Source organism: Odocoileus virginianus, chromosome 1 (genome assembly GCF_023699985.2).
Source record: "Odocoileus virginianus isolate 20LAN1187 ecotype Illinois chromosome 1, Ovbor_1.2, whole genome shotgun sequence".
NCBI classification, from domain to species: Eukaryota; Metazoa; Chordata; class Mammalia; order Artiodactyla; family Cervidae; genus Odocoileus; species Odocoileus virginianus.
The window spans coordinates 21,834,848-21,861,806 of record NC_069674.1 but is presented as its reverse complement, the minus strand read 5'-3'; the positions used below and the strand labels follow the sequence as shown (position 1 = coordinate 21,861,806).

Genomic DNA, 26,959 nt, shown 5'->3' with positions numbered 1-26,959 from the left:
AAATGAAAGGAGCAATCACACCTCAAGTGGAAGTTTATGATGTTCTGGTTCACAACGAACATTAGTCTCTCCCACTAATGTCAGGCAGTAATTCACTGCCGAACAGCAGCCATAAAATATGATCACTTAGTGGTAAAAATGCCAGAGACAGAGAAATCAGAGCTGGAATATTTAAGCAAAGAGATCTTGTCCTCTGAGGCAACACTGACCTCATTCCCCCAACTTGGGTCAAAGGTTTTCAGATTTACACAGACACCTTAAAGCAAATCGAAATGGTACTGGCCTTAAGAATTTAACCTGTAGTTGAAACTGTAACAGCCTGTAACTTATTCCTAAATTTCTAGGTACCTCCTGATGACTGGAGCATGTATGTGCCAATGCCAGCCGTAACACACACACCCACACACACCCACACACACCCACACACACAAGAAAAAATAAAAGACATCCAAATTGGTACTTTCCTCACCTCCTTTCCCCCTGCCTCATGTGATGTGTGCACTAAAGGAGTAAAATTACGGTCATCAGAGACAAGGTTGCCAATGATGGGGACCCATACCTTTCAAACAAACTGGAAAGTCAGTAATTTTCAGGGCAGCCCATGGATAGCTGCTACAGTCTAGCTCCTGAACTCCTGAAACTCACAGCAAACTCCCTTACTCTTAGCAAAGCCCCTAACTCCCTCCCGCCCAGCCTTCCCACCTTGAGTCCCTTGTCATATTGCAAAGAACTCTGCAAGGCCCTTGATTCACGCGGGAGATTATTACAGGGCTCAGAGAAGCCAGCTCTGTAATTACGGCAGCCATATGATTTCTATTATCCTGAGCCCCCAGTTTCAGTAGCTCACAAAACTTCCCACTAAATCCTCCTGCAGCCCCACAGCTTTTCATGGCTGGGCCTCTGCCCAAAGAGTGAATGGGGTCCTGATAACCTCTGGGAAAAGCAGGACAGAGTTATGACAGGGGAAGGGGAGTGGTGCTCAGTGAGCCAGAGTGGTGGGAAATTCTATTGTTTAGAAAAAAATAAATAAATGGGCCAGTTTCGCTTTTTATTATTTCAAACAACAGACGCGGCGGCCCAGCTTTCCTTTCCCTATTCAGACTGTCCCCCAGGGCCGGCTGAGTCTGCAGGAGTGTAGCTGGGCTTCAGCAAAACTATTAAAAAGGCCACCGTTCTGAGCTCTCGGAGCAGAAAGTTTTGCTGCCCCCATGGCCTGGCTTTCCCCCAGGAGGGCCACTGGCTCATTCCCCCACACATGACTCTCTGGCCCTACTTCTCAAATGTTTATGCTTCACCAGTCCCACTACAGCTCTGGAAATTAAATGTAATGTCCCAAGTGATTGAAATAGAACCTCGCCCCCAGCCTCTGCTCCAAAGTAAAAGATGAGAAATGCCAGTCCATGGTTTATAAAGCCCTAAAGCCCCTGATCAGGTGTGGCCTGTCATGGCCAGCCTGGCTGACCTCGGGGGACACTTCAAGGTAAGGCTCTGGCCACAGCCTATCCCACAATGGATGTCTGTGTCACTTGGCCTGCCTGGGGTCCTGGAGGTGTCCTCAGCCCCCACTCACAGAGATGGGCCTCACTCTGACCCCCCATCAAGGGACCAGCTTCTACAGGTGAGAGAGTCAGCCCCCATCAGCCTCCAACAACCCTCTGACCAAGAGCACACATTTATTTGCAAGTCAACCAACTTAGGTTTACGATGCAGCCATGGCCAGGAAACATCTTTTTTTTTCCCCCCAAGAGAAAATAACTTCTGTTCTGTTATGTGCAGTGAATTCTCAATGTTTATATCATGGACACCATATACCCACCAGCTCAGACAATAGCAAAAAAAAAAAAAATTCTTCTATAGGGTCTACTTGGTCTGGCCAGCAAGTGAAAAGATCCTCTGGCCCCTGGTAGGAAGTTGAGGGGGTGGGAACCTTCCAGAACATTGAAGGAAGTCACCTCTCCCTTCCACTGAGATGGGCTTAGTAGAGACAAGACCTAAAGCACTCCCAGTTCCTATGCTTACTTATTTACCCTCAACAGTGCTTACTTAGCAAAGCAGGTCAACAGACATTTCACTGTGTGACTTGTATATGGGAATGACTTTGGTATTTAGACTTTGGTATTTGGTATTTGCCAGCAAAGCGAACTCGTTGAATCCTCATGAAGAATGAAGTCACCTGAGCACCCAACAGAATCATCTTTTCCCGAAGTCCCTGCTCTAAAGCTCGTGGACCTCCCCCCAACTTGGCTTATACGGAGGCTTATCAGACACAATTTCAGCAAGTTTGGTTATCTGATTTCGCAGCTCACTGAAAGCTGGAAGCCGCAGCTCAGGGAGGAGGAAGGGTGCTGATGTGGACCAGGATTCCTGGCAGCATCTGGAAGTGATGAGTGACAAGGTGCTCTAGAGGAAGAGCCGCAACAGCTGCAACAATCAGACACAACTCGTCTGCACTTCCAGCAGCCTTCCTGGGCGTCCATGAGGCCAGGCCGCCATGTGAGTAGTAACCACAAGAAGGCCATGTTCAGTTGTGCTTAATATAGTCTCCTCAGAAAGGCAGGTGACTAGGAAATACCATTCTGCAAGCTGTAAGGACAAAGGTTAAATTAATCTATTCATTTGGCATAGAAGGCAGTACACTACAATGAGGTGGATGATTCCAGTGCGTGCTGGGTTGCCCGCATCACCCTTGCCACGTGCCATGGCATTTCACCAACATATGTTTTCTCTTCCAGCCGCTAGCCATGTAACTGCTTCACACACGTCCCCAACCCACACACACTCTGCTCCCTGCCTCTCCCCCTCCACACTCTCACCCTCCAGCCCCACCACCTGTTCCACAAAGATGCACAATCTGAAGAAAGAAAAACAATGGCTGGAATGGGCTGTCACACCATAGGACAGCTTAACAGGTACAATCTCGAGATTTGCAGAGAGCATTTCCCCTTGACCATCAAGCATATACCCACAAACACAGCAAAGAGAAAAGTAGGCATCAAAACTCGGTCTCAGATAAGGCACTGCTGCTTCATCCATCTGAACCACATGATGTCCAGAAAATTCCAGGGTAGGCCTAATTAAAACAAGCAGGATCTCCACACAGCATCATCAGTATTTCCCAGGAGAAAGACTCAAGAATGATTATTGGCCAACAGAAAACGGGACCTACTGCCTTGAGTTTTAGAAAGGCTTTTGATCCAAGCAAGAAGGGCACTCTGGGGGACCAGTGCCAACCCACTGAGATGAGAGCCCACGCAGAGGCGGGTGGCAGAGCAGTTCTGCATAGATGGAGACGTGAAACACGGCGGATGGGCCGAGGTCACCCAGTACCGCTGAAGCCAGCAAGCTTCTGGAGCACGAGGAGGAAAGTTCATGTCCCCGGATCACATGGTTCCACTCCACCTGAAGGCATTTCTGTGCTCCCACAACATCCATGGTTTCCTCATCCCACGATCCGGCTCTTAGCCCCAGTAGCAATTCCCACGGGTACCATATACTTTCCTCCATCTGTTCCCTGAATGGATTCCAGATGGATGCACCGGCCAGAAGGGCTGAAGCGGGAGGAACAGGCACAACCCTTGCCCCCGTCCATCCTCCCCAACCATCCACGCCTAATAAAGGTCTTGCCTAGGGGCATAAGCCCAAGTTGGACAGAGCACACCACTTAGACTAGGAGCCTGGAGACGCACACCTCTCAGGAACACACCAGCCCCAAGAGGTGGATCCACACACTCACCCAGTGTGAGTCCCACAGCAATCCTCCATGTGAAGGCAGAGAAGGGACAAGAGTACCACTGTTTGCCTCAAAACAGCAACACACCTCCTTAGCACAAACCTGTATCACCAGCCAACCAGGTCCGGGGTAGCAAGAGAACGCAAGCCAACATCCGTCCCACTGGGGACAGGCTGTCCGCACAATCACCAAAATAACTACCCCTTGTCCTACCTTCTTCAGCTTGCCACTTTTGGTGCCCACGAAGGCCAGAGAGTGATTCTTGTAGACATAAGCGATGACAGAAGTCATGCGGTCCCTGTCCTCCGTGAAGACAGGGATGCCACGCACCATCTCCGACACGCCCAGGGGGGCATTCATATCCAGGCCACAGAAGTTGTCATCAATGGTTAAGAGCTAAAAATGAAGAGGGAGAAGAATTAGAAGTGAACAGTAGGGCAATTTGCAGAGGTACTGAGTCAGGGAACTCTGGAGCTAGGAGAATCCTTAGAGGTGAATCATCTGGTATAAATCCCTGCTTTATCACATGAAAAACTCAGCTCCAGAGAAACTAAGTAGCCTGTCAACAGTCATCTAGGTAGGTTGCAGGACCATGGCAGAAAGTCACAGATCCCTGGAGTCTTCTTTCTACCACACTCGGCAACCTCTCTGCCCCACCTCCAACCACTCCAGGTACCATCTTGATAGCCCATCATCACCAAGACTTGGGAAAACACTGGGCCACCACCCACGAGCATGGGACCCAGGCATCCCTGCTAGGGAGTGAGAGGGGCGAGGGTTCCACATCTGCACACTTAGTGTTGAGCAGACACACAGGTCAGGACTCAAAGGTGGGGAATGGAGAAACAGGAATGTTAATACACGTAAGCCAACACCGTGGCAGAGACATGTATGGACAGTTGGTTGGGGAAAGGAGGAATGGGAGGAGTGGAAAGTTTGTGGATGAATTCAGTCAGGCCACAGGTGCCTTCCTATGTCCCATCTCAGGCTCCTTCTTCTTTTACAGCATAGTGAAGAAGGGCAGCCCTGACATTGTCATACTTTCACCAGCATTTCCCAAAATGCAAGTCCCACAAGATTTCCTACCATAAACGGGTTCCTTGGGCAAATGATTTTGGGCAATATCCTGAAACCCAGTACATTACAACATCATGTAAGATATTCCTAATTGTTACACACACAAAAAAAGGTGTGAAAAGTCTTTTCAGGAAGAAATAGGTTTAAAATTCTCTCAGCATTTTTTCCAAACAATTTATTTCCTAAACCATTTTTCCATGGGAACACCTCTTAGCATCCCTTAAAGAGAACGTTCCCTGGATTCCCAGGTACCCTGTGGGACACAGGGACCCAACTCTTGCTTATGACTCTGGGACAATTTCAGGAGTCAGGAACCAACAAGTGAAGCCATTTCCCCACCCTACCCTACCCCCCCCCAGTGTTTTAGCTGAGTCTCTACCTGTTTTACTCCAGGCTCCCAGATCCCCAGGTAAGCAGAGGGTCACAGCTAGGCAGTCCTCCCGGGGAGTGGCTAAGACCTTGACAGTGGTTGCTGAGGGGCCTCCAGGGCCCCCCACTGAGCAGCTTGGGGGTTGGCACAGACCTCCCTGAGGCTCTAAGATCCTACAACGGATTTCCCCCTTTTTCTCAGAAGAACTGTCTCTCCTGAGTCATTCCATCTCTCTGTGCTTTGATTTCCCACTCTATAAAGATGAAGGAAACAACCTCTGCTTTTTGATGGGCGTCCATAAAGCCTATAGAACTCATGCCTGTAAACGCCTTTGGACTTCTCAGAGAAAGCAGGGAAATAAAATGCAAGGTGTCATTTTTTAAAGGCTCCAATCCAGCCAAAGGAAGAGGCTTCTGGAGCACCAGCAGGGAGGCTCTTACCAGCAGAGCCGCTCAAAGTGGCCAACTCCGAGCTTTCCAGGGATGCAGGGGCCCTCAGCTCCCTCCCAGCGATGGGGCCGGGGGTGACAGGCAATGTCTGTGTGCCAAGCATGCTGACCTCCCTCTTATCGTGGTGGGGGCAGCCAGGGCAGGGAGGGAGCTCATACAGCCACGTGCAGAGCAGACATCCACCCCACATCCTGCCTTTGGCCTCTCTTGCATCGTCTAATCCAACAGCCCAGACCAAACACACCCCCTATCTCGCTTAGTCAAGTCCAACTCTTTGCGACCGCATAGACTGTAGCCCACCAGGCTTCTCTGTCCATAGCAAGAATACTGGAGTGGGCTGCCATTGCCTTCTCCACGGGATCTTCCCGACCCAGGGATCAAACCCAGGTCTCCTGCATCACAGGTGGATTCTTTACTGTCTGAGCTACCAGGGAAGCCTTTACTACCTCCATTCCCTCCAAAAACAACTCCAGGAGTCAAAGGCAGGAGGAAGCTTTCAAGGTCTAGACTGACCTTTACGGTTCTTTCCTAAAATGAGGAACTGGGGATGGGAGAGACAGCTAGGGTGGAGAGTAGAAGAGATGGAGAGGAAACAGGTAAAGGACAGACAATGTCTTTTCCCTGGTGGACATAACCACGGTGACTGCCAAGCCTTCAGAGGGCAGCTTAGGGATCTTCATGGCCTTGCACATTCCTGCCTCTGGTCCTGTCCTCACCCTGGACTTTCTCAGCCCTAAACTGTGCTGCCGGGATGTCTGCCATTAGCCAAAGGACCTTGCCCACTACTGCCATTTTCCAAGTAGATAAGGCTGAAGGACTGTCCACTCTCCACAAGGGGAAACTGAGGCAGGGAACAAGGCTGTCCATGTTTCCCACCGCACCTGGCACAAACACGCTGCCTTGACCTGATGAGGCTCAGGTTGTTCAGCCCCCAGAACTGCAATTCTGAGTTTTAAGTTACCAGACACCTTTCTTCTTCACTGGGCAGAACATGAGGTGAAAACCAACTACCTACAAAAACCAAAGTGTACATTCAGCCAATGACTGCATTAAATCCTTGCTTGCTCAGAGGCAGAAAGTCGGGGACCCACGAGTCTTTACCACGGTGGCATCTTGCACCGCCAAAGGCCTGGTGAGGAATGTTTTCATTGAGGTGGGAGGAGTGAGAACAGCTCAGCCTGGTGTCCTGGCAGCCAGGACTCCACCAGTTTCAGCTCAGGACAGCTCCCTGCGAGACCCACACAGGAGGCAGATCCAGGGCTCCTCACCTAGACCTGCAGGTATGTCCCCAAATTACTGACCTCATGGTATTGTCATCAGGCTCAAATGAAGCAAAGGCCACAACTGGGGCTCCTACTGTGGCCTTAGGATTCCAGAGACAATGATGGCTTCCCACCCAGACTCCCCTGTGCCTTGGTTTCTCCCTCTGAGCGGTGCCGCAGGTGATGAAAGGGTGATGGAGATACTGGACCAGGAGCAGCCTAGGTGGGCATGGATGCTGAGGTCCCCAGCTGTGGCATGGGGTGGGGGTGGGGTCTTACTCTTCACTTCCTCCAGCCGGGGTTGATAAGGGAAGGATTTTTAACAGTGATGGAGTGGGAGAAAACATAGGACTTGGGTTCACATGGCAGCTGAGCAGCTTCCCAAGCATACACCTTGGCACAGCCTCCTCCTGCTGCTCTCTAGGCCTACCATTCCTTGACAGTAAAATAGCAAGACGGGCTCATCCTGAGACCCAGGTGACACAACAGGTGTGAAGGCACTGGCTAAACTGGAGTGCCCTTCAAGGTACAGTGTTTCTTTGGGTTCATTTTTCTGATGGAACTCCTCAGAACAGCCATGGGGGGGATGGAGATGGTGCAGCAGGGAGTGGCCCTTGCATGCCTGCGGCCAGAGCATAGCTCCTGAGGACACCACCCTGAGTCTAAGCCAAAGCATCAGAGTAATTGCAGCACAGAAGGAGAGGAGAGCAGAGGGAGGGTCCCACAGGGCCTGCAGACCCCGGGGGGCTGGGGTGTAGGGAGCAGATGCCAGGGCCCCTGGAAGGGAAGGCTAATTGGAGAACACCTTCGACAAGCGAAGGCTGGAGCAGATTCCTGAGCACCCTGGGCAACAGGAGAGGAGAGTGTGTGCTCCTTCGGCCCTAGCCGAGCCCTCCCCTGGGCCCCATTAACAGTAAGATCAGAGCTAGAGCCAGAGGAGCCAGGAAGGGGCTGGTCTCCGTGGTAATCAGGAGCCGGGCACGCCTGCAGGCCCTCTCCCCTGCCATTCCACAAATACCCACGAATGAGCTCTGGCCACCGCTCCAGTGCTTATTCATTAGACAGCAGCTTCATTCTTACCAGGGAAAGAGATTAGGGTCTGCTACATGGGAATGTATGCAGTGGGCACCTCTGTGAATAGACCCCAAAGCCTCGGACAGGGCCATAGCCTCTGGGGTCCCTTCTGGCCCATAATGAAGATACCAGATCTGCTTTCCACAGATATCCTCATGGGGTGCCTGACTTGTAAAGTGAGACTGGTGATCCACTGGATTCCAGGGGCTGGCCATGAGCTCAAGGATGGCACCAAGTTTTAGGCATGTTTGTACCCTTAGCTCTGTTCCCGGTTTATAATAGGTTAAGACATATATATTAAATGGAAAATGCATGGATGAATTGATGGGCGACCAAATAAAGACCTGAGTCTCAAAACAGCTAACACTATTTTGGAACTAGAGCCAGGAAGCCTAGTTAGAATCCCAGCTTCACCACTTGGTGCTGTGTGACCTTGGGCAAGTTAGTGAACTTCTCTGTGCCGCAGGTTTTCATGGATAGTATAGGGATAATAATAATAATAGCATATACTTTCCAATGCTGTGGAGAGGATTCAATGGCTAATTCATGAAGAACAATGTCTGGCACTTAGTAAGTGCTAAGAGAGTGTCAGGCTTCCCAGGTGGCTCAGGGGTAAAGAATCCACCTGCTAATGCAAGAGACCTGAGTTTGATTCCCGGGTTGAGAAGATACCCTGGAGAAGGAAATGGCAATCCACTCCAGTATTCTTGCCTGGGAAATCCCATGGATAAAGGGGCCTGGTGGGCTACAGTCCATGGGGTCTCGAAAGAGTGGGATACAACTTAGCAACTAAACAGCAACAATGAACAAGAGAGTGGTTAGCTCTAGCTACTGCTGGTCATCCTTGTGCGTGTGAAACTTGCTCAGTTGTGTCCGACTCTTTGTGACCCCATGGACTATACGGTTCATGGAATTCTCCAAGCCAGAATACTGAAGTGGGGAGCCTTTCCCTTCTCCAGGGGATCTTCCCAACCCAGGGATTGAACCCAGGTCATCCATAGACAATTCAAATAATCTTTGTGAGTCTTAGCATCTTTGGGGAAATTCATGATACTTGTCCCAGAGAGGTGTGATCAAGATTAAAGGCACTAAGGTTATCAAGATGAAAGAGCAGCGGTGGTTCTTCCTAAAGATCTATCAGGTCAATAAGGCTGAATAAAGGAGAAATAGTCTTAGGTCCAGAAGAGTTAGGGCTGGGTATGTGTGTTAGTCCCTCTGTCACATCTGACTCTGAGGTCTGAGAGGATCTTGCCCGGAGAATCCCATGGACTGTAGCCCACCAAGCTCCTCTGTCCATGGAATTCTCCAGGCAAGAATACTGGAGTGGGGTGCCATTCCCTTCTCCAGGGGATCTTCCCAACCCAGGGATCAAACCAGGGTCTCCTGCATTGCAGGCAGATTTTTTACTGTCTGAGCAACCAGGGAAGCACTGGCTAGAGTTAGGGCTGCTCCTTAGGAATGCAAATTCTGGTCACCCCCACCCCAGATCTACTGGATCAGAAACTCTTGGAGCTGGGGCTCAGAGATCTGTATCCTAACCCTTTCCCAGGTGATTTAGTGAGAAGCACCGTCCCAGGTCACCAGAGGGGTCTCTTCCTGGTGAGGGTGCCACAGACTAGACTCAGGAGAGAGCACCATGTGACAAGCATAACCACGGGAGCAGGACCCGCTAGGCCTGGAGGCAGGGGGGCCCCGTGGCAGCCTCCCCGAGCCGAGCAGCGGTGGCAGCGGTGGCGTGGGGAGCCAGAGCTGACACTCCGAATTACAATCTAATAGCTTACCGCGCTTACCTCGCACTCAGCGGCAAAGGTTACCGTGCAATTACGTGTCGCTACATACAAATGACAGAGCAGTTACGGTTACTTTACCAATTACAGGGAAATTGCTCCCACTCTGCAGAGAGACTGGCACTCTGAAAAGCTCTATCATCTCCACAGAAAGGGGATTCTAAGTGCTGCCAGCATCCTTCCTGCTCAGTCTCCCCAGGCTCCAGGGCAGAGCTACAGAACAGCCACCCAAGGACCCCAGTGGTCTCCACGGAGACCCTCTGAGAAGGCCTGAGAAAGGAGTAGACCTGGGAGACAGTGGGCATCACCCTCCAACCCCTGCCCCACCATCACCCTCATAACCTGGCACAATCTACCCTGAAGACCTCCGGTGATGAGGCCTTGGGTGGGGACCTGATTCTGAAATCACTCTTTATCCTGGCTAGCATGGCGCCCGGCCTGGTTCTAGATGCACGCTTCTTACCGGGTGGAGCTGTTTTAGCCCCACCCTTACTCACCCTACCTTTGCAGAAACCCCAGATGTAGTCCTTATTATGGAAAGATCAGAACTAGACCAGAGCTCAGTGGTCCAAAAGCAGTGCTAATGAGATAAAGATCACCAGGCCCATGCCCCTGTGGGCCAATTAGCTCAGCTCTGGGACCTGGTCTCTTCCATAGCCATAGGCTGCCCCTTTCACCCCAGATGTCCACATTTACAAATATCCCAGACTGATCCAAAGAAGGCTGACCAGGTGAGCCTGCGGAGATGGGCGAAGCCTCCCTCTGGGGATACAGCTGCCAACTACTCTGAGCTGGCAGTCGCCGTCTCTGAACCCAGGAAGGAAAAATACAAGGTCAGACCTCGTCCTCCCATTGCTCGTGGTAGCTCCTGGCCCAGGAGAGAGAGGAATCCTTCCACCTGGGAGCAAACTGGTTCTCCAGCTCTCTCTGAAGGCAAAAGTAGCATCCAGCCTCAAGCCGTTTAGGCCTGAGCACTCCACACCCACCCGCAAAACTAAAAGTCTGGACCATTATGGGGAAGAAGGCATCAGAGACCTTCCCAAGCTCACCCACTGTGAGGCCTCCAGTTGGGCCTTTTTCCATCCAACTTTTGGTCTCTTAGGCTACTGGAACTCTCTGTTTCCACTAGAGGACACTGAGGCACTAAATGAAGACAACAGGATTTACTGTTCCTCACTGATTACTTTGCTTAAGAATGTTTAGGAGGATCTACTAGGCACCAAGCAGCAAGTGAGGACCTAACAATAGAAAGATGGCTTAGAGGACCTGCAGATCAGGTCCATGACTAGACAAGGCCATGTATGCCCAGCTTTAGGTGTGCACCAGGGCTGGAGGGACAGAGAGTGGGCCCATGACTGCTGGGGGGGGGGGGGGGCGGGCAGTTAGGTTTCAAGGAAGAGGCAACATTGGGAGTCAATTGTGGGTTCTCCATCCAGGACAGGGCACGGTCATGCTTTCACACCTTGTGCAATTTCAGAGGGAAATGACCCCAGGGCTTAGAACTGAACAGTCCCATTTTACAGAAGAGATAAATGGAGGCTTAGAGAGTGAAATGACCTCTTGTATTCTATCAAGCTACTGATAACAGAACCCTAAATTCCGAGTCTGGAGGGGGAAAATGTGGTATTACATAGAGGCTTCCTCTAGGGTGGTGGAGGGTGGCCCCAAAGGGAGGAGGATCAGGGAACTGGTCCCTCAACATGTCAGGATGAGAGAGGCTGCTGGAGGGGCAGGCCTGACTTCTTTTTGTTACCATCCAGGACAAGCCTTCTGCCTTTCTGTGATCTCTGGGAGGAACCGACCCTCCTGTCTGGAGGAGGCCCTTGGCCAGTCATCAGAGTGTGCTTCCTCCTTTCCTGGACCAACCTGTCCCTAAGGAGAGGGAAAGCTGAAGTTTAGAAAAGAAACACAAGTTAGGAGAAAAGAGGTGCCTGTTGATGTGGAAGAGTAAAGGCCTTTAGATTCTTCATGCTCAGCGGCCCCAAACACATACCCACTAATGAATTACACACACACACACACACACACTGGGAGCTGACCAGAGTAGAGCTCCACAGGAAACAGGGAATAGGTGAATTACACATGAGGGATTCCTTTATAAAGGGAGATATTGATCAGGTAAGTACAGTAGCTCATGTCTAAATACAGACTCTAGCTGTATATCTCTGCAGTGCAGGAAGGCAATGATCCCCGCTTATTGGGGCCAGATCTCAAATAGAACCGCTGACCCCACGGCATTCCTAGATGTGCCAGGCTCTGATGCCCACAGTGTATCTCTCCCTGGAGACAACTCTGTTAGCCCTCTGACAGCAGGGCGGGAGGGAAGCAGGGAGAACCCTCAGGGAGGCAGGAACCTCATGGGGAGGCTCTGGTTGGCTTAAGGTTACTTTCATCAGAAAGCTTGTTTCACCATAAGATATTCCCATGTGCCTTGAACACTCGTTTCTAAAACAAAAAAAGAGATCCAAAAACTCAGACGATATCGCCCTATGATTGCTTGCTGTTTTTCACAAACTTTCCTCTTTTTCATAATTTCTAACCCTCTCCAAAGCTCTGCCCAGGGCCCAGGCTGATCCCAGGCAAACTCACTTCAGAGCCAGAGAAACCCCAGTAGAGGCAAAGGTTGGCCCCACACCTCGGCCATGAGCCCAGATATCAAGAAAAGAGCATGAAGGAGACCTCATCCACTTAGTTACTAACACATTATCTCCGAATGGCTCTTCATTGTGTCTTTTTCAATGAGATTGAAGGAGAAATGAATGTGCAGAGAAAGAGAGAGGAAGCCAGCAAACCTCAATCACAGTAACCTGGTTAGACCGACACATTATTGAAGGGGCTTTGTGAAAAGTGTCTTGGGGTTGGAAAAAGAACCCAATGAATCACACCAAGATTCCCAACGAGCTATGCACCCTGTTTCTAAGCATCTCACAGAGATGGGTACCAAAATACAGGTCATCTAAGTGGCCATTCTCTCATCCTGATAACAAGTTATCTTTCTAATAGGCAACTAATGCCACTAATTCGAGCTGCCCACTCCAGGCTGTAACCAATGGCGAGCCGTAGCAATGCACCCCTCCTAGGAATTGCTGAGCATGGCAGGCAAAGAGCAGCTCCAAGTCAGGAACCCCAGGGATCGAACCCCTGACCTTCTCCTCATTAGCTCAGCTGCTGAGAGACCCAGGTTCCTCCCTCTAGGTAAGCAGAGAGGGCCATGACACCATGACCAGAGATTCAGGCTGGCCAAGCAAGAGAAGCATGGACAAAACCACTCGTCCAGTTCCGCAGGTAACCTCCACGATGGGTTCAGTGCAGAAGCCAAAGCTGGACCCCTGGGACAGACCAGGAAAGGCCTTGGAATGGCACCGAGTAAAACTCACATGGGTGCTGTCCCTTTCCTTGGGTACCTTAAGCTTCAGAGGTCCCCAGTGGCTGCCTGTCAAGGATCAAGAGCCACCTCCCTGTCCCCCAGTCCATCAATTCCACGTCCCCACTGCTCTCCCTGTGTACTGCAGACAGCCTGAGCCGCCACCGGAACTGTAATTGGAGCGGGGCACACCACAATGATTAAGTTTGCGTGTTTTCTGGCCAGCACTGGGAAGCAGTGGCCCCGCTCGCCAGGCTGAATTACGGGGGAGGTCATTCCCTTGTTAGGAGGAATAAATTTTATTAGCCCCAGTCTCGTTGCCATGCATCTTCCCCCTCTTTGCTCCTCGGGCCCAAGTGTGGGTCTGGATAATGTTGCTGGCATGCAGGATAAATCAGCCAAACAAATCCCATTATATTTTGGAACACTGACAGAGACACAGTAATGACACCAAGACTGGGAAAAGATGCGGGCTTTCTTCTCCCCTGGCTGATCCCGTTTCATATATGCAGACAACATTCGGGGCCCAATTCACTAGGAAAAATTTAAAAATATGTAAATTGAGAGACTGAATGGAGAACTCCGTGAGTTGTCTTTTTTCCTTCTTTCCACTAACTTTGTAAATGAAGTGACGCCAGTGCCGTGTGCCAACGTGGAGCCATTCCCTTCTGCCTTACAAAAACCAGAGGGGCACAGGAAGGTGACCGCAGGGAGGATCTAGCTGGAAACATCTCCTCTCCCTCAAAGGCCTTGCCTTTGCATTCATATCATGTGCCGATGACAGGGAAGGCGGGTGGGCACACTCCAGGCATGGGATTCCGAACATAATGTCTGGGTCTGGCACAGCCCAAATTTCTCAAAAGCAGACATCAGTGGAGGAAAAAAAGGTAGGTATGAAAGCACAGCAATATTATTAAATCCCTTTCTGTCTCCTCAAGTGGTTACTGTAACCAAAGGAGACTATGTGGATGATGCCGTGAGCTGTTTCAGTGTTCTACAAATATAAGGTGCTCTATGTCTATCATCATTTATGAATGTCTCTGTATTTCTCTTTCCCTAGGAGTCTCGGCACACTTTATTAAAGGGATATGGTTTTATCACCTCCTTCTAAAAGATGAAATGCATGATTCAAAGCAAAAGGGAAACCACTCACCAGCTCAGTGACCTCTCATGAGCGGGACCTGGCTGAGACTCAAAGACCCAAGCTTGCAGGCCAGCATCCTGGCCAAGACGCCACCCTGAGAGGGTGATAGGAATTGAAGGAAAGGCAGACCTGGATGGATAAGTTGGGCTGGTCTGGGTGCTGACCGAATGAGAGGCTCGGTGGCTGATTTGGGCTGGGTCATTGCACACCGTCTAGGGGTGTGTGTGCACGAGTGTGTGTGTACATGGGTGTGTGTCCATGGCTGTACTCATGGTGTGAGCTGCTGTGTGTGGTGTGGGGGTGTGGGGGAGGATCCATCACAGAAACGGGGAGCCTCGGGGGTGCCTTGCACAGGGTATGAGTGTAAGTGAGAAAGTGAAGCACAGCAGAGAGAGCGACAGAGAGAAAAGACAGGGGACAGACAGGGTGAGTTGGACATCCAGACAGAGAGGATGCGTGTGCACGAGTGGGTGTGTACCAGGGTGCACGCTTCCATGCAGGGCTTCATGAAGTCAGAGTCAGGCTCTCAGTGTGAAGATATGGCAAGGCTGGCCCCATGTCCTAATCCCCCGTCCGGTAAACCCTGCCCTGTAGCCACGGCAGCTGTCTGGGTTAACATCTGCAGACTTGATTCCTGGATCTCATCACCCTCCCTGAAGGCCCGATGGGCTCCACAGTGGTTCCTGGGAGGTCACACCCAGCCGAGGGGGCCAGCTTCAAGCCCCTTCCTCTAACCAGGCCAGCTCATCACCTAGAGCTTGGCCACCGTCAGGGACCCAAAGCACCGCATGTACTTGGCCGGGATGCAACTTTTATTGCAAATGCTTTCTCCCAAAGAGAAAGAGGTAGGTGTCCTTTTCACCTGAATACTTGGGACAGGGTCTTCTCTAGGGGAGGGGGAAAAGTCTGAATCTATAATGACTGGAGACCTGGAGACTTTGTGACCTGGAAGCCCCCCAAAGCTAAACCAGAAGGGGTAATTGGACTGTGAGGGGGGAGGGCTTGCACTGACATGAAAGGAGATTTGTGATGTGTATTGGCAGGGGGACCTGAGTGTGGCGTATGGGCTGGGTCCCAGTATGTATGTGTGTGTGTGCGCGTGCATAAGTCTCGAATGTAGTGGAGCTGAGGAAGGCGGGATGGGAGATCATGGTCTAAGAGAGGACTTTGGCTGAGCAGAAAGAGAAAGCCTTGCCTTGCACCATAAACAACAGGATACACCCATCTAGTCAGAGCCGCACTTCCTGCCGACAGGAAAAGAAAACAGCCCGAGCAGATGGGCACAATCCAGCCCCTGGAGCCTGGGGTGGCTGCCTGGCCATTCCGGATACGGACTCTGGTGGAGTGTCAGGATCCCAGGCGCCAGACCTCACTGAGTGGCCATCCAGGCTGGGCTGGGAGGCCAGCCCGCGTCCAGGGAGTGACCCTGTCCCCTCCCAGGGCTGCCCTGCGAGAGCTGTGGAAGTGAGTCAGAGCGACAGCACACACCAGTGGGTTCTCCCCACTGCTGGATGCGAAGCTTGGGGTTAAAAATGAAAAGCTCGGTCCGAGTGCCTCTGTGAGTCTGAGCGAGACTGGCAAGTAAACCTCGAAGGCGAGAAGACGCCTGGTCTGGCAACGGCTCTCAATCAGGGGCTCCAGGAAACATGAGGGATTTCCTGGTTCTGCAGGGACTGCAGAGTGCCGTGGGCACATAGGGTTCTACAGTCCAGCAACGTGAGTGCCCAGCGCCACCAACCATGCCCCTGCCCCAGGTCCCCCTACGGCCCTATCGATAAACACCAGTGGGAAGAGCCCCAGGCTGAGAATTAAGATGTATAGAAGGTTCTGGTCCACCGATTACATGACCTTCAGTGAAGTCCTTGACTTTTCTGATCCTCCATTTCCTCAACTAGATGGGATGTCTGCCTTTCCTATTATCCCACAGAACTGCTGGGAGAAGAAGAGGAAGCAATGAAGCCCTTTATAAGCTGTCAGACCCCACAAGGACTCTCCAGTGGGATTGTCAGGTGGCTCGGAGGCCAACATGCTCTGCTTGGAGGCTAGACAGGGGCGATGCAGGGATTCTGGTCACAGTTTCTGCCCCGTGGACCAATGTCTTCTATTGGATGTTCACTGTAAGTTCAAGTCTTGGAGGCGGAGATTAAGCAGCTGAGGTCTGGCGGCTTAGATAGTAAAGAATCTGCCTGCGATGTGGGAGACCCAGGTTCAGTCCCTGTGTTGAGAAGATCCCCTGGAGGAGGGCATGGCAACCCACTCCAATATTCTTGCCTGTGTAATTCCATGGACAGAGGAGCCTGGCGGGCTATAGTCCAGGGGGTCACAAAGAGTTGGAGACTGACATTTTCTGCCCTACCCAGCCTTCTCAGCATTAAAGCTAATGTTGCCTAACTCCTACACCCACTTCTCAACTGGTTCAAAACTTAGGGAAGACTTAAGTGGCGTGAGTGATGGTCACTCCCAGGGCCACAGCCCTTGTTCCCATCACAGAGGCTATAATGACCTGCTCAGAGGCATCTCTCTTCTGGACTCCTAGGCTCCTAGAGACTGATGTCATTTCATGATTCTTGGCATCAGCCAGGAGACAGTATATTGCCAAGGGCCTAATAAAAATTTCATCCATTCATTAATTCATTTGTAGGCAGAAGGTCTAGTGTTCTGTAGATGACCTCAGAAGGCTGAAGAAAGGGTGAGGAGGTGTAGATAGCTATGCCTGGGGAGCACTAGGATGCCTGGCTTCTCCACCCACAAAGAACACAAGGTCTTGGAGCCCAACAGCACACTCTCCAGCCTGGTGGCCTACTCCAGGTCAGGATTCTTGGGGCTCCCAGAAAGGGACAGAGAGCTGTTACCTTAGCCTGCTCAGGTCATGGGACATGACAATAGCCTCAGGCTATGAGCTTCTCACTCCAATTGCAGACAGAAGAAGGTTTGGGGAGATCAGGCAGTAGCCTTTAAAGGGACCAAAGATAGAGACCATCTCAGTGCTGAATAGCAGAAACACAGAAATTACACCACCATCCTTAACCCTCACCCTTGGATGCTCACCAGCAAAGGACCTTAGGCTGGCCTACAGCCTCCCAAATCCTAAGACGTACTGGGAGGAGGCCTGGTCGATCCCTCTAGGACCCATCCTCTGCCCAGGCCCTCCTGAGGTCCTTAGAGCAATTTTCAGACACCAGCCCATTTGATCTTGGATACCTTTTACCATCCATCCAAGCTGGGGAAAAAAAGAAACAGCCCCCAAGAAGGAATGGGCCAGAAGACAAAGTCAGAAGTTTCTTCCCCCTTTCCCCACGCCGCCCTCCCCAAGCACCAGCAAACACCTGGCCTGCTTCCCCAGCCTCTACACCCAATGCCTATTCTGGGATTTGCATTTGCAATATTCACTGACACTCACAGGGACACAATCCAATGAGGAGGCCACTCCTCACTGACCGGCCCTTATCCATGATGGGGGCTCAACCAGACTTCCCTGGTTCTCCAAGAGTAAAGACAACAGGTTGCTCCCTGGGGATCTGCAGATCAAGACTCCAGGCTCCCAGCCCAAAGTCTGTCCTCTCACCTGGTCACCAGACTATGGGCCACCACATGGCTCCACTGATGCCCCACACATGCAGACCCTCAGACCTCATCTTCCCTGAGTACAGCCAAATACAGCAGGGACCTGGTGAGGAGCTGGGGCCTCAGGTTCATACCACTTCCTGCTTGTAGTCCTGGAGGCATGAGTTCAGGGGAAGAAATGTGAATCCCAGAAAATGGAAGAGACCCGAAAAGCCTGAAGAGCACCATGGGACAAGTATTCTAGCTCAAGGAATTAGGACAACAAGAGTGCATTAAAAATGAGTCACTGGGCAAAAGGAATGGACTTCCAGTTACAAAATAAATTAGTCTTGGGATGTAATGTAGAGCATGGTAATACAGTTCATGATACTGTGTAGTATGGGCTTCCCAGGAGGTGCTAATGGTCAAGAACCTGCCTGCCAATTCAGGAGACAAAAGAGATACAGGTTCAATCCCTGGTTTGGGAAGACCCCCTGGAGGAGGGAATGGCAATCTACTCCAGTATTCTTGCTATGGACAGGGAAGCATGGTGGGCTACAGTCCATGGGGTTGCAAAGAGTCAGACACAACTGAAGCAACTTAGCATGTACACACTGTGTTGTATATTTAAGAGTTGCTAAGAGAGTACAAACTGTGGAAAATTCTTCAAGAGAGGGGAATACCAGACCACCTGACCTGCCTCCTGAGAAACCTGTATGCAGGTCAGGAAGCAACAGTTAGAACTGGACATGGAACAACAGACTGGTTCCAAATCGGGAAAAGAGTACATCTAGGCTGTATATTGTCACCCTGATTATTTAACCTATATGCAGAGTACATCATGAGAAATGCTGGGCTGGATGAAGCACAAGCTGGAATCAAGATTGCTGGGAGAAATAGCAATAACCTCAGATATGCAGATGATACCACACTTATGGCAGAAAGCGAAGAACTAAAGAACCTCTTGATGAAAGTGGAAGAGGAGAGTGAAAAAGTTGGGTTAAATCTCAACATTCAGAAAACTAAGATCATGGCATCTGGTCCCATCACTCATGGCAAATAGATGGGGAAACAGTAGAAATAGTGAGAGGCTATTTTTTGGGCTGCAAGATTATTGCAGATGGTGACTGCAGCCATGAAATTAAAAGGCACTTGCTCTTGGAAGAAAAGTTATGACCAATCTAGACAGCTTATTAAAAAGCAGAGACATTACTTTGCCAACGAAGATCGATCTAATCAAAGCTATGATTTTTCCAGTAGTCATGTATGGATATGAGAGTTGTACTATAAAGAAGGCTGAGAGCTGAAGAACTGATGCTTTTGAACTGTGGGGTTGGAGAAGACTCTTGAGAGTCCCTAGGGATATAAGGAGATCCAGCCAGTCCATCCTAAAAGAAATCAATCCTGAATATTCATTGGAAGTACTGATGCTGAAGCTGAAACTCCAATACTCTGGCCACCTGATGCGAAGAACTGACTCATTGGAAAAGATCCCCGATGTTGGGAAAGATTGAAGGTGGGAGGAGAAGGGGACGACAGAGGATGAGATGGTTGGATGGCATCACCGACTCAATGGACATGAGTTTGAGTAAACTCTGAGAGTTGATGATGGACAGGGAGGCCTGGTGTGCTGCAGTCCATGGGGTCACAAAGAGCTGGACATGAATGAGCGACTGAACTGAACAGAGTAGAGGTTTGGTTTTTGTTTTTTAGTATAAATGCTTTACAATGTTGCGTTAGTTTCTGCTGTACTATATGAATCAGCTAAATGTATACATATATCCTCTCCCTCTTGAGCCTCCCTCCCATTCCCCCCCCCCCCCCATCCCACCCCTCTAGGTCATCACAGAGCGCTGAGCTGAGCTCCCTGTGTTATGCAGCAGCTTCCCACTAGCTACCTATTTTACACATGGCAGTGTATATATGTCAATGCTATAAGAGAATAGATCTTAAAAGTTCTGGTCATAAGGAAATATGTAACTATGTACAGTGATGGACTGTTAACTAGACTCTTGCAGTGATCATTTTGCAGTATATACAAATATTGAACCATTATGCTGTATGTCTGAAATTAATGTCATGTTACATGTCAATTTCACCTCCACTTTAAAATGAACCACTTTGCAAGCTCTTTGAGCTGTAACTATGACAAAACCTATAAGGGACCCAACCCTACAAAACATAAGTCCTAAAGTCAGCCTCCTGTGCCTTACACACCCCTCCTCCACTTTCCTGCAGCTGAAACATCACAGGACAGAGGTCATCTGAGATAGGGTTCCCTTTCTCAGGCCTCAAGGGAATCTGGGACTCAGAGGCAAAACAAAACAAAATTCTAGAATTTGTCCCATCCCCATCCCTAATTGCCTCAAGGTAAGAAGGCAAAAGAGAAAGGAATGCAATGGCCTTGAGAATGAAGAGTGCGGGAAAAGCTGGGTTTGCAAACAGTGCCCGAGAGTGCTCCTCATCGGGAATGCTCAGGAGTCTGGCCTGGCTGACGGAGGGTGAAACCTGTGTGGTCTGGGCTGAGGCCAAAAGAACCATAGCCTAGCCCCAGAGCAAAGTAACTCGAGCATCGGCTGAATCAAAGGAAACTGATACTGTGCATTAAAAGCCAGTGTGGCCTTTTAGACTGGCTGGGGAGACAGCCTCAGCCCTGTGTGGAGTTTCTGGCCTCCTCCTTTCTGCTCTCAACCCTGAACTTGCCTCGAACTTGAAAAGGCTAATTAAAGCCCAAAGAAAAATCAAAAGCTTGTTATCTGGCTCCATTAGTCCCAGTACTGGCATTACCCTGTCTTGCAAAGCTGCCTTTCCTCTGTTCTCTCCAAGGCCGCCAGGCGGATGTTAGGACCTACAGCTCTGCAGACTCCCTGTGATGAACTCTGCTTTTTGTGCTATGGCAGGGAGCAAGGGCAAGACAAATGCTTGTCTGTGGGCAGTCAGGCTGATCCCCGCTGCTGATTTTACTCCCAAAAGCATTGCCCCAAAAGACAGGCTAGGAGCAAGTTTTCTGCAGCAAAAATAGCCAACCCCTCTAATCTTAAAAGAACTAGCTGTTAAGTAATCGCACAGCATAAACTTACTATTTTCTAACACAGGGAGCATGTGTGTGAGCTCATGGGGGTATTTCTTGTGTACATGCATATGCATGTGTATAGAAGTGTGTGTGGGCATGTGTGCAAGCGTGGTGGTGAGAGGCAAGGGTTTTCTCCTCAAATGCAGTCTCTGCCATGCACACACAAAGTATGTGACTTAGGGCAACTCACTCAAGTTGTTGGGCCTCAGAACAAAGGTATAGATTGGGAGATCTCTGAGCACCTTCCCATGGAAACACTCTTAGGGCATTTCCCCCAGGGACCTACATCTGAATGTGTAATAAACACACACAGCACAGCATCTGGCCTGTCATTCACTGCCTTCATGTGGGAGCTGTCCACAGCCCAGGAAGTCCATGAACCCATCTTATAGATTCTTGAGTGGATCACCTACTGCCCAAACCAAAGTCCCTAGGGCTCAGCAGACACAAGGGAGTCCCCTCCATTCCCTGGCCTCAAGTCCCCTCAATGTGTTGCTTCTTTCTTTGGCTTATGGTGCCTCTTCAATGCCTCTTCAATTCCCTTTGTGACACTAGGGGGTCTCCTGGCTTTTCAGGACCCCCAAGAAGAAATGACACCTTTTCATTTCAGCCACTGGAAAACTCATCACTAGAAAACAGCCTGAGCCTAAATGCCAGAGCACCAAAGACAAACTTTGGGTGGCAAGTGAGTTCCTTCTTTCTCTTCCTCTCCCCTGCCATCACCCCAAATCCCAGTGCCCTGAGGAATGACCTCACCACATGCTAGGGGTGGGGCACCAGTGTCCTCTGAGGGCTGCTTGGCAAGCAGCCACACTTTATTGCACTTCTTTAATCAATCCAAATACTCTCCCCTAATATGGGATTCCACCAAAGTTCGACTAGGAGTCAAGAACTACATCCACAAAAATGCATGCTTCTACCTGATGAATGAACTGACTTTTCTTCTCCTACACTAATATTATGGGATAGATTTTCTCACACAAGGTTCATAATTTTTCAAATGGACAATAAATAGGAAAAAGGGAAAGGAGAGTGACATAGGGCATAAAAGATGCCAATAGCTAAACCTTCCAAGTCACTTGAAGAGTGGTTGAGAAAAAACAATCATGAAGATGAACAGAAGTCAAGCCGTAGAAAGGCAGATGCTTTTCACTTTGGTCACAAGTGGGTTAGGTTGGGAGAGGGAGGAGTCTGTGTTACCCGTAGCACCTGTGGTCACCCAGCAACCTGAGGTCCAGTCTGTCCATCAGGACCCTGGGCAGGCTTCCCAAACCAACCCTTCATTCTCCCCTTCCTCCAGTTTCCTTCAGCCCTCTGTCACCCAGCACTGCTACATGGCTGATTCTGGACATTGTGACATATCTTTTCCATGGCACTGTTCACAGAGAAGATACTTAACAAATGCAGTTTTCTAAGCAAGCTCTGTTTTTCATCTATGTTCACTGGACTCTCATCCTATTCCTTCTGATCTTATTTTGCCATTTCCTAAAGACACAAGGGGCTAAAAACATACCTCTTCAGAAGTTCTACATCTACTCCAAATGTGAAATGACTGCCTTCCCTACTCCCAGTAGTGGTTTTAGTCTAAGCTCTGCCCCCATCACCCAATGGTTTTATTCTACGCTCCCAGAAGGGTGACTAACAGGTGTGGTTGGTAAGAAGGTGGGTACACCAGTGCAAGTTCAATGCACGAGGTGAGGCATCCAAAGCCAGTGCTCTGGGACAGTCTGGAGGGATATGGTGGGGAGGGAGGTGGGAGGGGGGGTTCAGGATGGGGGGACACATGTATACCTGTGGCTGGTTCATGATTATGTATGGCCAAAAAATCACAATGTTGTAACATAATTTTCCTCCAATTAAAATAAATCAATTAATTTTAAAAAAAGAAGAAGCTGGGTACACATCTGGTATCATAGCACACACAATGCAGCCTTCAACAATGCCTGGTCCATGCGGAATGTACAGCATACAATGCCCGCCTATTCTAGCCCCACCTCTTTCAGCCAGTGAGCCAATCAGAATAGGGCAAAGTGCCGATAGGAAATCTACATTCAGCTCCGGTTCTGACTCTCATAAGCTCAGTGCCAGTAGTCACAGCATGCCTGAGCTGGTGATGATCCGAGTCTAAGGAGCCCCAGAGGTGGGATATACTTGTCTTGTCTACAAAATGGGACAGGTGGTTCACACCCTGTGGAGGCCACAGCCTGGGCCTCCTCACTGTGCCCTCCCGGCCCGCGGGTCCTCCCTGGACTCACCGCGCTGCTGCAGGGAATGTCCTTCACCTTGAGCCAGGCCAGGTCCAATGTGCCCTCGCCCCGGTAGCAAGACTGCAGCCGCTCCTTAATGCGGTCGTTGATCTGCTTCAGGATGAAGATGCATAAGGCCGACTCGTCCAGGGATTTCATCTTCCGCTTTTGGCCTTTGGAGAAGACGGTGAACAGGAGGTCGTCCTCCGGGCGGACCCCGAGGGTCCGGGCGAGCACGGCCCCGGCTTTGGACAGGTAGGCGGCCTGCAGCAGGCGGTACTCCACCCCACCACGCTCACAGCCGATGGGCACCTCCACATAGGAGTTGAAGGCCGTGTCCTCCTTGCAAAGCCTCACAAGCTTGGACGTATAAACCTGCTCCTTTGTGGTGGAGCCCGGGGGAGACACCATCTCAGGCTGGAGGGTCAAAAAATAGACAAAGTTGCCGCTGCTAAAGCCGTAGACATAGTAGATATCAAAGTCAGGGATGACGGTGAAGGTGTCTGAAGGGATCTTGATCATCGAAGCCACAAACTCGTCGTGGAAGACATATGCGAACATGCCGTCTGCCTCCGAGTTCTTGGTCAGTTTCCGGCTGGAGATGGTGGGGAAATACTCCGGCTTCCCATCCACAGCGGTGGCAATGAAGAGCTTGTCATCCAGGTTGTTGTAGGAGACGATCACCCCAAAGACAGAGCCACTCTCGTTGACCCCAGACAGGTAATGCTCCTTCTTGTGGAACGGCTCCCCCAGCTTGAAGAGGTCCTCCAGCCTCAGAAGCTTGCAGATGCCCTGGTACAGGCTCCCACAGGCGATTAGCCTGTTCTCCTTGTAGTCTATAAGCAGCATCTTGTTGACGTTGTTGGTGGGGGTCAGGGGCTCGTTGCAGGTCTGGACGATGCGGGGTGGGTAGCACTTGGGGTTGTCCTCATCCGGCCCCGTCTGGTGGGTCACCAGGACCTTCAGGTCACTGGAGAGCTTGTAGATCCGATTGACGGCCCCCACGTAAATGTGTCCTGTCCTCTCGTCCACCACCAGGTGGTTGAAGCTCTCGGCAGGCTCCCCGCGGAACGTGACAAAAGACCGCTTCTGGGGTGGTGGGGGCGACTGCCGGGGGAGCAGAGTGGAGGAGCCCATCCCCACCATCAGGAGATGGGAGAGCAGGCAAGTCCAGTTCCAAGGCATGGCTTTCATTTCAGAGACGCGGCCTCGGGCCACGGGGCACTGGGCACAGCAGTGTCACGTGAGGAGTGCAGGCTCCCTGTGGGGGAAAGGAAAGAGGTGATGCTGATGACAAAGGTCAAGTCTTAGTTTCATCCCATAGCTTGTCTGGCTGGGCCCTCAAAGCATCCTGCACACGCTGAAATAGATCTGCAAGGGGGGAAGCTGGGGCTGGTCCCCAGCATACGTGTATGAGTCAGCCCAAGCTAGTGGTGGCAGGCGGGCATGTCAGTAGTAGTACTAGTAATAAGATTAGCGATGGTAGCAACAGTGATAATGGTGGTGGTAATGATGATGATAATGTTGATGTTGATGATAGATAGTCATTGCCCACAGAATGCCTGACTTTGCATCAGTCACTGTCCAGCACCTTCCAGGGACTCTCATTTCATTTGAACAAATTTTTAGTGCTGTGAATCTTCCACCTGCCCCACACCCTGCCCCCCACTCACACACACACCCAGCTCTTCTCTCTTCCTTTCTCTGTGCCCAGACACCCTTACATCTGCAGGTTACTTGCCCTTGGGCAGAGTTAGGTGCAGCCAACTGAGGATAATCAGCAGAAGCCCAGTGGGAGGGGGAGAGGCTCGGAAGAGGGGAAGTGGGCTGTGTGTACTCAGCCTCCCCATCCCCGGGGTCTGTGAATTGCTTCCTGTCTGCCTCCATTTGGTCCTGGGGGAGGTAACGGGCCTCTGTGTTTTTGCCCCTAAATACCACCCTGCCTCTGAGGAGGCACCTGGTCAACAGCTCCTCTATTAATCTTTGTGCCAATGACCTGATTTGCATGTACGATGTTTCCTACTAGGACCCTAACTAGCAGCCTCCTGATGTAAGTACCTCTGACATTCCCACTTTAGAGCTGAGGGCAGTTATCCAAGATGCACAGGTGAAAGCAGTAAAGGTCATCCAACATCCCTGGTGATCCTGTGGTTAAGAATCCACCTGCCAACAATGCAGAGGACATGGGTTTGATCCTCGGTCCAGGAAGATTCCACATGCCTCAGAGCAACTAAGCCCCTGCGCCACAACTAGTGAAGTTCTTGCACCTAGGGCCCATGCTTCTTCAAGAAGGGAAATCACTTCAATGACTAGCCCATGGATTGCAACTGGAGGGTAGCCCCTGCTCACCAGCACTAGAGAAAGCCCATGCACACCAACAAAGACCCAGCATAGCCAAACATAAATAAATTTTTTGAAGTGCTATATATGTATTAAACTATACTTGAATAAACTGACTCATTTTTTTAAAAAAGCAAGAGAGGCCGACTCATACACACATGGAAACATCATACATGCAAATCAGGTCATTGGCACAAAGGTTAATTGAGGTCCACAGTCTCGTATTGTCCTGCTAAACCATTTCAGTTTACCCCAGCCAGGCACAGATGGGAACGTCCACCACTGATGGCTTATACACAATCAACCAGTTCAAACAACGCTTCCTTGGGGACTGTCCATTACAGCTCTGGCCCCCTGGATCTGCACCTACTGCAAGGGAAGTTTCTCCTTTGCCCCACCCTGCCACACCCCAATCCCTGCAACAGGCCAAATTAACAGCCCAAATCCCAAATCCCTTCACTGCATGTCAGCAACCCGGTCCTCTGGGTCCACTGCCCAGCTCTGAGCCTCGATGTCATTTTAATGAGGCAGATCTTGGCTGCCGCCCATAGTGAGGCCTCCTCTGAGAGGTTTTCATTAAAGGCAGAGAACAAATGCTTTAAGAAATGGTCAAGTAAATAAATAAATAAACAACTCCCTGTGGAACAATATAGTTTTCCATCCTAATGGTCTCATTCATTTCTATTCAAGATGCCTTTCGGCGTGCATTTCCAGAAAATGGTTTTTCATATTTCTTCCAGTTCAGGAGAAATCTGGGAAGGAATGGCCTATATCTTACTCAGGGACATCGCACCTCTGTGGAATTTCTTTCATTCTCCCCCCAGTCCCCGCCCAAATAACTCAGAAACAAGCTGATGGGAAGAGGTAGATGACTGAGCCAAAGAACCATCCCCCACCCCAAGCAGCTTGTTAATTAATGTTAGTCTCTCAGTAATGTCAGGCTCTTTGCAACCCCAAGGACTGTAGCCCACCAGGCTCCTCTGTGCATGGAATTCTCCAGGCAAGAACGCTGGAGTGGGTAGTCATTCTCTTGTCCAGGGTACCTTCCCGACCCAGGGATCGAACCTGGGCCTCCTACATTACAGGAAGATTCTTTACCATGTGAGCCACCAGGGAAATCCCAAAGAGAGAGAGTGCAAAGTCCTAAATTAAATCAACCCTGAATATTTATTGGAAGGACTGATGCTGAAGCTGAAGCTCTGATACCTTGGCCACCTGATGTGAAGAGCCAACTCACTGGAAAAGATCCCGATGCTGGGAAAGATTGAGGACAGGGAGAGAAGGGGGCAACAGAGGATGAGACAGTTGGATGGGATCATTGACTCAATGGACACGAGTTTGAGCAAGTTCTGGGAGATGGTGAAGGACAGGGAAGCCTGGTGTGCAGCAGTCCACGGGGTCACAAAGAGTCGGACACAACTGAGCGAATGAACAACAAAAGGCGAAAGAAGAAAGCAAAACAGAGACTTGACATTGTCAGCAAAAAGTCCCAGTGAAAAC

The 26,959-nt window shown here is 50.4% G+C and overlaps 1 protein-coding gene and 1 long non-coding RNA gene across 3 annotated transcripts in view; one reads left to right on the top strand and one right to left on the bottom strand.

Annotated features, from left to right (window-relative positions):
* The window catches only part of PLXNA4 (plexin A4), a 472,507-nt gene that overhangs the window by 375,815 nt on the left and 69,733 nt on the right, over positions 1 to 26,959 (bottom strand). For both annotated transcript variants that reach the window (XM_070465682.1, XM_070465677.1), the window contains exons 2-3: positions 23,129 to 24,380; positions 3,944 to 4,126 (exon numbers count right to left, since the gene is read on the bottom strand). In XM_070465682.1, the coding sequence (XP_070321783.1) occupies positions 3,944 to 4,126; positions 23,129 to 24,313 (1,368 nt within the window). In that variant the 5' untranslated portion in view covers positions 24,314 to 24,380. The remainder of the gene's footprint in view (positions 1 to 3,943; positions 4,127 to 23,128; positions 24,381 to 26,959) is intronic.
* On the top strand, positions 22,917 to 23,536 carry LOC110127716 (uncharacterized). The gene is made up of 2 exons (XR_002310896.2): positions 22,917 to 23,013; positions 23,240 to 23,536. It is a non-coding gene; the product is annotated as an uncharacterized lncRNA (long non-coding RNA).